Source organism: Penicillium arizonense (genome assembly GCF_001773325.1).
Source record: "Penicillium arizonense strain CBS 141311 chromosome Unknown PENARI_contig019, whole genome shotgun sequence".
Lineage (NCBI taxonomy): Eukaryota > Fungi > Ascomycota > Eurotiomycetes > Eurotiales > Aspergillaceae > Penicillium > Penicillium arizonense.
Window position 1 is genome coordinate 304055 of NW_019173296.1, and position 11578 is coordinate 315632.

Genomic DNA, 11578 nt, shown 5'->3' on the forward strand with positions numbered 1-11578 from the left:
GGAGTCTAAAAAGTAAAAATCGAGGTTTCGGTCATTATGACGTTTCTTGATACATTTCTCTCTTTTTAAGCTTACCCTTTATCTCGTGGGGACTGGGCGATAAGGGTTGTGTATGTCCAATGCTTGCGTAAGGTCTTCACATATCCTCAACGCAGTGCTCCGGTCGGATTCTTTTGGAAAGAGAGCAAAAAGCTGCGCAAAATCTTCAGATTTAACCAATCTCAGAACCAATGGATCCTTCTATCAAACGTGAGCTATCGAAACTTAACCCAACAGTCCCGTTTCGAGCTTCATGCGACCATTTACATCACACATGGGCCAAAACCTTTTTTGCACGGCCAGAACTCTACATACAGCCCCGCACCATTAGCGAAATACAGCAAATAGTGGTGCTTGCTAGTCGATGTCGCCGTACCTTAATCACTGTGGGAAGTGGTCATTCGCCATCTGATCTCACCTGTACCTCGAGCTGGATCATCAACCTTGACGACTTCAATAGCATACTTGAAGTTGACAACAATCTTGTTAAAGTCCAAGCTGGCATTCGACTAAGAACCCTGGGAAGGGAGTTGGAACGGCATCATTTAACTTTGGCCAATCTAGGGAGCATCGACAGCCAGTCAATCGCTGGAGCGCTTGCAACAGGTACTCATGGTAGCTCCCTACAACATGGGCTGCTTTCTGAGTATGTTGAATCGCTAAGCTTGGTACTTCCTAATGGAGAACTGGTTTATTGTAGTGGCAATTCAAACCCGACATTGTTTCGGGCTGCCCTGCTATCTCTTGATGCCATAGGGGTCGTAGTGGAGATAACGCTGAGGGCCGAGAACGCATTCAACGTTGAATGGAGAAAATCAAAACAAAAGCTTTCGACAGCACTCTCAATCGGGTCATCCGGCTTATGGAATTCCCACGACTTCATTCGCGTTCTTTGGCTGCCATATGAGCGTAGTGCTATTATATGGCAAGCCGAAAAGACCTCTCGTCCGATGCTGAGGCAAGACAACCAAAGGGCTTCCTATATCGACCTGTGCTTTTATCATTCCTATCAGTTTGCCCTTGCTCTGGCAAATATTTTTCCTTTCATTCTCCCTTGGACTGAATGGGGTATTTCGGGACTTCAATATGGCTTTGGTGCCACTAGCAAGACCCTCACTGGCGTGAGTCCTGCCCGTGAAGGACTTATGATGGATCCTTCCTATCCACAGTTAGTGAATGAATGGGCATTGCCTCTTGAGAATGGCCCTGAAGCCATTTTACGCCTTTCTGCGTGGCTCCATGGGGACAATCAGACTGCGCAGATACCATTCAGCAGCAAAGGCGTTTGGGTGAATTGCGCTATCGAGGTTAGGGTGGTGAATACATCCATCGTCACAACCCCCAGGCCTCTCCTTGACCCTACATGCCATGACAGACCAACTCTTTATCTGAACGCAACACTTTATCGTCCGTATTTGCGTGATCCACCCTGCACAGACCAATATTACCAAGCCTTTGAGTACCTCATGCGGGAGCTGGGTGGGCGTCCGCACTGGGCGAAAAATTTCAGAACAGTCGCGTCATCTGAGCTCCATAAACTATACGGAAAAGACATGGATCAATGGGTGAAGATCCAAAAGGAAGTTGATCCCGAAGGCCTCTTTCTTAGCGAGTGGCATTACCGAAATCTCCCGGTAACTTCTGGTGTCAAGCGACCGAAAAGTGGGGAGTGAGAAAAGTTTCGGGCTTTTCTGACGATTTCTTGTACTAGTTCGAAAAGACGTGTATATTCCGGTCGAATATAGGATTTAAGCCGTGGTCACGCAGGCAGTTTGGGCAGCTAGGTATGAAAGTCTCCTATTGTGCCTTGATCTCGGCAATACTTGCAAGGCTTGTTGCTCATGCCGGTAGCTTGATAGCTATGGAGCTGCCTGAGGTTTATGTAGCATTTGTTCGACGCACGGGAGCCCACTCTTTCAACGAACGCGTGGACAAAACACGACCCGATCTCATCTGCGCCCTGGGCGATCGACATTACAGAGAAAAAAAAAGGTAATGTCGTCTGGTAGGAATGCTGCCATTGCCAAAACTCTATATAAATGTCCTTCACCGGTATTAGAAAATCTGCGGTGTGTAACTAATATTCGTCCTCAAAGCTTCGTAACAACATATGATACTATGAAACGGCAATACATGATAACTTTCATATCTGTCGATTCACAGATACCGAACATTAGCGAAACAATACCCATCTTCCTGTGATACGTGCCGCAAATTAGCCAAGCGAACAAATGTGAGTACGTATAAAAATGCGGTACTTTGCCCTATATAGTAATGTATGGACATTCTAAAGTTAAGCCCTGTATTTGTCCCCTGTGAATCCCCAAATGAGATGATGGATTCTCCGTCGCAGGGCTATCGTCCCACGTTCAAGCCCCATCCCCCAGGATGGGGGTGGAGTCTCTTCTGTTCTTAAGCCTTGCACAACAGATGTGTTACTACAATTGGAAATTCTTTAGCGGTTATATTGCCCTGTTAATGGACCACATTCTTGTCGATTGTTGCAAACCAGCGGTCACAGCCTCCTTGAACACATCTTACCTCCGATCGGTCCCACCGACAGCTACGGTACCTCTTCTTGCACGGCTGCATAGGGTTGAAGGTTGCAAAATTTACCTGAAAGGATCTCTTCAGATTTCAGGAGAGAATTCGCAAGAGGAGAGAATTCGCAAGATTGGGTAGACGCTATCAAAATAGAAGCCTTGTTTATGAGGCTAAAGAATTAGGTTAATGGCCACTGTCATTTATATCAACTCATGCATCCGCTTAGTGTGCTTATTTTGGCTTACTTAGGAAGTCATGAACTAAGCAACAAGGTACCTCCCAGAATCAGGGAACTCTTTATTTGTCTACCAGGTGAGGGTTAGCGTGCGTATTATCTTAGCGTGAGGTTCAGGGCATAGCCCATACAACTGTAATACGATGGCTATTTTTGTTCAGAGAGACTGGAAAACTTGATTGCTTATACAGGTTAATTGATATTGAACGTACCTAAAAGTAGGGAATGTAAATGATGTATAGGGACAGAGTGATGAATTGAGGGAAAGCTGAATTGGTAGTCAGAGTCTCAGGCCTACTGGACCAGGTCTTCTGGTGTTCGGCGCAGATATTTGAAATGTCAGCGAGAAGTGCAGCACTGTACAGAAAATCCCAAAAGAAATGTGGACAGGTGTGAGAGTGACCAGGGCCGGGGATGATCTCGCGCTCAATCCAGCCGCGTTTACCAGCTTGCTACATGCACATGTACACCGTATAAGTTAACCACTTTCACTCTTTCAGCGCATCGTGGCCCCAATTTTTGAGTGATCGGTAACTCCTGCTCTCCGTGTCCAGCTTTGCTCGCTCCTCCTGCGCTAGATGCCGCTTGCAGTAGGACACTACGCGATGCATGTGGTCGATATCCTGATTTCGGTACCCAGACGGCTTCTTCGTGGGATTGTGCTCGAGAATCTCCACGATCCGCCGACCGCTATCGATCCTGTTAGTGATGGCTTCACTGCTGAGATAGGCATCGGCCACCCAAAATCCACGGGACTAACCTCTCATGACCAACAGTCTCACCAAAGCCGCCTGTCCAGCCTGCTGACCGTGATGGCTCCCCTTGAAGCCAGTCTTGAAGCTCATTCGCGGTCATGTTGACGAGATCGTTGAACTCGCTGAGGACTTCGTCAGTCTCTTTCTATAAACTATACGTACGACAGAGCATACTTAATGACGGTTTCTCTGTCCTTCACCATTTTTTCAATTTATGCTTTGGTGCTGGAGAAAAAAAAGGAAAGTGAAAAGCTTGTATAGTGCATCATTCCCAAGTCTTCGGATGGGTGACGTGACGTCATTATTATGTTTGTATATGAATTTAGGTTGCCTTTGTTATTGAGATTATCTAAAATAGATGGAACAACGTTAAAAAATGGGAAAGATTTATTCATATCTTTTGCCAAATCGCTAAAAGTGCGCTCTAGATCCGATATCTCATCAATTACACCGAAATGCCAGCCTTTTACCAGCAACCCCTCGATGTGAGGTTGACTTATCATCATCTTGGTGGGCATCGAATAATGCGGATATTCATCTTTTAGCATTGAATTAGGGCTCAATCTTACTAAAAAGGCTGAATAGGCCCCGTTTTGACGACTTATCAAAAATCATTTTCATTAACTTAATATATGCTATAATGCACTTATCAACATCTACCTCCAATTGACCTAATATGATCATAATCAATCTATATCTATTAGCCATCCGATATTATAACACGAAATAAATCAACCCACCCCCCTATACTAGTGCCGCCTATAAGGTCAAACACCTCGTATGGCTTCTTTGCTAATGAACCCTCGGGACGTGCCTAGTTTAGTGGGGCAAGTACGGCGCCTTATTAGGTCGACGGCTGTGCCGCCAGTGACCAACGCACCTCGCCCCAGACACATCCCTTAGGGCCATTCTGCTCCACTCTTTCAAAGACGTCAGTTGATTCGTGCACATCCACGGCAGACCTGGCGTCATGCTTTGATAGCGGATGTACAACCTAAACCATGTTCTCTTAATGGCCATCCAATCCCACCTACTCATGTCACACTGGGTGCACATTTTCATCTTTCTTTCCTAAGAAGTCTTTCAATTTCTAAGCTGTGGTTCCTTCTGCCCGGTTTTTGGCCATGCAGCGAGTTTCAGCTAGCGAGGTCTCTGGCTCAGCAGGGTAAATTCTATCGGATGGTGTCAGACCGACCCGCCTTACACGTGTTCATGTCCAGCAAACGCCATATTGACGACTGTTTGGCAACGTGGTGTCTAGACTCGCAGCCTCGCGGCTTAATCCTACTCGCGATTCGGCGATGACCGCTCAGATCGCCAAGAGTGCTGACTGCAGCGCCCGTTCGCGCTGGTGGGGAATATGATGAGATTTGGCCAATCCATATCAACCCCCACTCTCCTCTACCTCGAGCAGTCTGTCTGTTTAACGGGGGATTTCTGGAATTGTTTATATTCCATTTATTTATTTATTTTATTTTTAATTTGAATTTTTTGGTGTTGGTGGAAAGTGCTTCTTTCTCACTGGTCGCTGGTCTTTTCCTCGTTTGGCGCTAGCAAGTTCATCACCATTAACACTTGCCCTGCAGCTTTTACATTATCATCAACCCCGTTTGTATCCAACTGTTCTCTGACTAACCTAACTTGTCAGTCTCTAGGTTCTTCTGTTCGGCCCTACCGTCGTCTTCCGTTGATCATCTTTGTCCATCAAGAGCTCAGTTGAACTCGATGTCCTGCATTGTCAGAAATATTGTGCCAACGAGATGATATTCGGATCCGTAGCCAGTCTGAGAAACAGCGCTTGATCGGCCAGTTCAACTGCATTTACTCTCTAGTCAATATTATTTTTGAACAATTCTGTTCCAATTCAACTCCTGACAAGTCTGGTGTTTGGCTGTGAGGATACCCATCCTATCGTGACGCCCGTCGAACTTTGGCAAGACAAAGTGTGAAGTGTTATTTTGACTGGGCGCTGGAAAGATCCCCGTTACCAACCAGCAAGATCATTTAATCACGGCAGACTTTTGGCTTCCTATCTTCCTTTAACTAACAGTGCTGGCGACAATAACATTACCTCTGAACACGCATTTTCGCGTGTCATTTGATCAAAATATTTTACTGGTTAGTGGCTGCAAGCGCCTGTCCCACGCATCTGCCACCGCGAGCGAGAAAAAGAAAAAAGAATTGAAGTGTTGGCACGATCCCTGCTCCTCCTTCAACACGCACGGATATTCTGTGAGGCGTCTTATATGGACGAGTCTGGTTAGCTTCTCCGGGGGCGCTTACTCGGGCAAATGTAGTGGCTACAGGCAATTCCCTAAAACATATACTTGGTCCGTCTGGAGAGGGTTAGCTAGGAACACCCCCGCCAACTTTGCCGGAGCTTCTTGTAACCCTAGTCTTTGTCAACTCCAAAAACCTCACCTGGTTTCAGGTGGTGCCCTTGGCTGAGAATCTCTAAGGTTTATGTTATGCTAGCACAAGGGTCTCAAGCTTCCGTGCCAACAACAATGCACCAAGCAGTCGGCGACCAGGGCATCGCATGGGAACTAGGCTTCTGGAGAAGGGCTCCTTGGAAGGGTGTCTTAAACATCATCGTATTCGCAATCTGTTGCGTGGGGTTGGCCGCTATTCTCGCCAATTCAAACGGCAAGGAGGTCAGCGCATGGCCTCGTTCCTCAATGCCCATATCCGTGTCTGTGTTGTTGTCCCTCATTGTAGGAATTGCAAACCTCTGCCTCACGATTGCTTTGAGTCAAGGGTATGAGATCTCATGGTGGCTCAAGGCCATGCAAGGCGCCGAACTGCGTAGGCTGCAGTTTGACTTGGACATTCAACGCAACTTCTCTGCCTTCCTCAAGCCGTCCCGCACGTTTAATAAATTTGTCTTTGCGGCGGTGATTTCCTTGATGGTCAGCATCATCGACGGGCCCCTCATCCAGAGAGCTTCTACCACTGCGCTGAAGACATTCGGGCCTGACGAAATAATTGTCACGATTCAGGTGTCCAATGCTTCGCTCCCCGCTGACTTCAGTGGCTATGCTGGTGGTAACATTGGGCCCGACCTGCTGACGCCCCTGTTCGGGAATGTCAGTCGAGCATATTCAAATCGGGAGGCGGTCGTCCTGCCCGTTGAAGCATGTCCTACCAACTCAACGTGCATACTAACCCTTCCAGCAACGGGATTTGATGTCGGTTGCACCGAAAGCACCGTGCCATATGACTTCGGCAGACTTTACTCAGCTAAAGCCAATACCATTACACCTTTCAGCGTGACCTTGGATTTTGGTGGCTCACAGGAGGTAGCCTACTTCAGCACAATCAACACCACCGCTCTTTACAAACCTTCCGCCTCGTGTAGTGGGAATTTGATCCACCGGCAATGCATCCTTCGCTTAGCCACAGTTCACTATAACGTGACAGTCGCGAACGGCAAGGCGACAATTTCAGCCTGGCAAATAGGCCAAAATGACACAGTCGAGATTACCAAATTCTCATCCGCCGGAATAGCGGGAGGATACGATACCTTGTTCACCGGTAGCGTAGGAGCCGGCGGTTTCAAGACCATGCTAGGCGGAATATACTTTGTAGCAAATATTCTCTACAACTCTAGCACCGCAATGAGGGCTGCTGGTCATACCGCCGTCCCATACATCCTATCGGCCGCTGGACAAGCCTCAAGCAACTACTTGACCTCATCAGCGTCCACGTACAGCAACTGCACAATGACATGGGATGACCCAACCGAAGATCTCGTGAATACAATTCGTGAACTCATGTTTCGCAGCGCCGTCGCGCAATCCGCTGCCAATTCCTCGTCCGTCATACCACAGCACCCCCTCGCTCAGGAAACGAGACTAGTCAACGCCTACGAGAGTCACTACAGGTTTCTCGCGGCCACACTAGCAATCATGGTGCTGCAGGCTTTCGCAATTGCCATCCTGCTTGTAGGCTGGCACAGACTCGGTAGGAATGTCTCGCTCGATGCTTTCGATATTGCAAGGGCCCTCGGTGCGCCGCTTTTACAGAAGGGAAGTTCCAACGGCACTATCGACGACCTTCTTGCTTGTGTTGGACGTGTGCCGCTTCGGTATGGCGAGATTATTGGTCCAGAAGAGGGCGCTGCTGCACCTATTGTGTCTCAGCACTCAACCCAACAACCGAAAGGCTCTACAAGTGCTGCAGATAGTCAACATGATCAGGTCTTCACAGGTCCGACCTCGGATCAGGAAAATGGTTCTGAAATAGAAATGTCAAGCTTTCTTCCCCCTGAAGATGGTCAATATCGCGCTGTCAGAAGTCTTGGATTGCGTGAAAAAGGGCGAGTGGGTGATATAATAATGGGTGCATTATATTAACTTACAAAAGAAGGCCATCAAATCTGATAATTTGGGGTTTATGAATGAGCGTGGGTATTGAGATGTTAGAGTCCTTCTTGCAGGCTCGTTTCACAGGCTATGGGCTGGGTTACGGTTATCGGCCATGCCCTCAACCGGGAATATTCCGGGAAAACAGCCAAGAAGCGGAACAGGATTCGGGGAAGTTGGGAAAGGATGGGAGCTGACGAACATGTATTTAAGGAGAGAAGGTTGCAGGTTTCTATCTCTTTTGTTTTCTCGTCAGGTTTGTGATACTCGTTGATCCAATAGCTCCATATATCCGTGACCCAAACGTGCCGAATCATTATGAATATGACGTGGACAAAGAAGGTTGGATCGTTTGAGGAGGTCAAACGATGCTCCATTTGCCAATCGAATACAGGTCGGGACATGGGACCATTGTGTCAGGGACTCTTGCTGTCGGTGGTCCATTGGGAAAGATTTATTTTTCAAGTTCTCAAGTCCTCTGGTTGAGACTGCAGGATTTTCTTAGGACTTTACACAGGCCTCCATTTTGTGATAGACAGCCCCCATCCCACTTGCTCACCTGTAGTAGGCAACATGTAGTAACTGCATTACTGATGTCTATATAAAGGTCATACTATATAGAGTAACGTTACTTATATATATTTCTATAAGCGAATTATATGGTCCCGAATTTCACAGTTTTTTAAGCTATCTTTTGGTTGTAGTTTGGTTCGTTTATCCGAAATATATACAACGGATTCAAGACCAAAGTAACGCCATGTATCGCCTAAGTTAACTTCAACGTCACACTATACTGGTGATAAAAAAAACCCCCATCTTTAGGAGGACAATTAGATAAGTGCGATTGGGGTTCGTCTATCCCAAAGGGGAGGTTCAGGTGATGTCTATAGAAGACATCCAGGGCCGTGCGAGGACGGCTCTTCGGCTTTGGCTTGCAGCAGAATCGCTATCTATAGAATTAATTCGCAAAGCATGTTTATGCTGCTATGCTTTAGATACCTGTGAATATACTGAAATTGCTCGAAAATATGCTACAAACATAGGTCGGGTGCTTAGTGTAGTGTGGCGCTTTGCCAAGCGCACAATCCAGGGCCGCAGGCTGTAACTCACATAGGATCCTAATCATGTCTTGACAGAACAATATAATTCCAGTGTATCATTGAATATAATGACTAGTAAGCTATCTGCGAGAGTTCTTTGAAAGACTTGGCGCCGATAAGTCATTACGTAATCGGCGAGGAGCCATTTTCGCCACCAACACTAATTCAGCCCTCATCTTTCCATCAAGCTCAGGGAATTTTGGGCAAGATAGCTGTCTTGGCTCATTATCAGATAGCGCAATGGTGTTCCAAAACCCAAATGAATCTGCTGATGCGCCATACACATCAGGTGATACGGGAATTGAATGTGGGTATCGTCATCCTCCACTACATATTGTACCTGCTGATACAGTCAAGTCAATATTGATTCTGAGTGGAAATGGCTCGAAGAGCTTGGTTCGGAGCATCAGGGAAATGCACTTCATTCACCGATTCCAAGTTCGGACTTGATACCATCTACGTTGAATCACAATGATGCCTCAAGCAACAGCCTGCCTAATTCATCCACAAATGATGAATCTAGCGCACAACACAAGGGATTCTTGTCTACAGATCTTACAACCATGGCTGTCCCAGATCTTGGAGTGTTTGATAGCCCCTTGGACCCCGGTGGTTTTTGGACCCTAGGCGAACAACCAGGGAGCCACCTAAGCCTTTCCAGTGCGGAACAATCAAGAGATGGCAACCCGGGGTTGGGTGCACCCCGTTCCCGCACAAGGCAGAGCATGAAATCTCCCCGATCAGGCTTGCCGAGGCATCGGAGTCGCTACTCAACCAGAAGATTGAGCAAGCATTCGGCGCCCGTCTATATACCGCCAAGTCCTAAGGCGGACATCGATCGTGATCCGATGCAGCGATGGCAGGATTCCCCGCCAGAAGATGAGCCAGCGGCTTTATCAGCGATTATGAATGCTATCCAAACAACACCGGAATGGAACTCTAGAGATTCATCCCAGTCTAGTGCGGGTAACATTCGGCAACCTGCTGATGCTTTCCGCAGCTATCGACATGTTCCATCTTCCAATAGCGGCGAAAGTGGCAACAGCAAGTCATCTCGAAACTCGATGCAATCCGAGAACTCTGGCATTTCTGGATCGTCCAGAAACTCATCTACACTACGGCCTCGAAAACCCCGAGGACGGGTTACAAATCCTCGTTCAGGCAAACCACGCACAGATCATAAGCGTATCTTCTGTTGCACCTTCTGCTGTGACCGCTTCAAGAGTAAATATGATTGGACACGACACGAAAAGTCGCTGCATCTAAACCTGGAGACATGGGTATGTGCCCCTTACGGAGGTTCGGTCTTTTCCATGACCACTAGGCGCCCACACTGTGCCTATTGCCATGCGCTCGAACCAAATGCCGATCATCTCGAGCAACACCATCATCTAGCCTGCCATGGAGATCCAACAGAGCCCCGGGTTTTCCGCCGCAAGGACCACCTTGTTCAACACCTTCGATTGGTGCACGAGCTAGATGTCATGCCCCTGGTCGATGATTGGAAACTTGTGACACAGGATTTCACTTCTCGCTGTGGGATATGCGACCAGAGAATGAACAGCTGGAACGAGCGAGCGGATCACATCGCTGCTCATTATAAAGAAGGAGCAACGATGGTCCAATGGCACGGCGAACACGAATTCCCTCCTGCTATCGCTGCACAAGTCACGAACGCTTTACCACCCTATCTGATTGGGTCTGAGTCGCTAAGCTTGGTCCCGTTTTCTGCGACGGACTCCAATTGTCGCGACCACTTCCAACAAATTTCATCCAACGCAGGAATGGGACAGAAGGTGGATGATCCTCAACCCCATCAATCCCTACCAGAGAGTTTCTCCTCGCAGTCGGAGCTCAGCTCCTTCACTCAAATTCTAACCATGCATCTCAGCCGCTACGCCCAAGCGCAGATGAAACAGGGTGTCATTCCAACGGATGACATGTTCCAGCAAGAATCTAGGCGGTTATTGTACAATTGTGAGGATAGTTGGAACCAGACTGCGGCGGATAATGACCAGTGGCTTTCGGCATTCCGCAGGTTGCATTGCCAGCCAGGAGATCTACCTGTGCCTGGGAATGAAGTGGAGCCGCATACATTGGAAGTTCCAGAGCGTTGAGATCATATTCAATCAATCAAAATCTGTCCCTAATCCGTCCCTGAAGATCTTTACTGTGGCAAAAAGTGAAGTGGCGATGAGAAATAAGGTTATCCCCTAGGGCGTGGATGTGGGTCCTTCCAAGGTCGGATGTTCAAGTCCAGGGTTCAACGACAACCCAAATCAACGGATCGATCTCTGGATTTCGATGATGTACAATCGGCATCAACTCCGAATTCGAGCAAACTCCGCGCACACCCAGTTCTAACCGGATCATGAGAAAAGTGGGTCCATGGCGTAGGAGACAAACGGACCTTTTGATGATGGTTGTGATGTCTTCTAATATGCATAAAGAGAGACCTCATCGTTCTTATTCAGCTAGGTTCTTTATATCACACGTGTGATTCCTTATCTCGCGATCCTACTACGCCGCAGTATGCATCGT

General features: G+C 47.6%; 3 protein-coding genes across 3 annotated transcripts; 2 read left to right on the plus strand and 1 right to left on the minus strand.

The window, feature by feature from the left end:
- Window positions 1-3306: 3306 nt before the first annotated feature.
- On the minus strand, window positions 3307-3776 carry PENARI_c019G02022 (DUF3140 domain-containing protein; the record flags this gene model as incomplete). Its single annotated transcript, XM_022634725.1, has 3 exons — window positions 3307-3508; window positions 3579-3695; window positions 3748-3776. 3 exons carry the CDS (start codon window positions 3774-3776, stop codon window positions 3307-3309), a joined length of 348 nt encoding a protein of 115 aa, XP_022485401.1.
- Window positions 3777-6080: 2304 nt separating this feature from the next.
- On the plus strand, window positions 6081-7989 carry PENARI_c019G05977 (DUF3176 domain-containing protein; the record flags this gene model as incomplete). Its single annotated transcript, XM_022634795.1, has 2 exons — window positions 6081-7862; window positions 7939-7989. 2 exons carry the CDS (start codon window positions 6081-6083, stop codon window positions 7987-7989), a joined length of 1833 nt encoding a protein of 610 aa, XP_022485393.1.
- Window positions 7990-9600: 1611 nt separating this feature from the next.
- On the plus strand, window positions 9601-11154 carry PENARI_c019G07435 (uncharacterized protein; the record flags this gene model as incomplete). Its single annotated transcript, XM_022634819.1, has 1 exon — window positions 9601-11154. The coding sequence occupies one exon, from the start codon at window positions 9601-9603 to the stop codon at window positions 11152-11154; it is 1554 nt and encodes a 517-aa protein (XP_022485439.1).
- Between the last annotated feature and the right edge of the window lie 424 nt (window positions 11155-11578).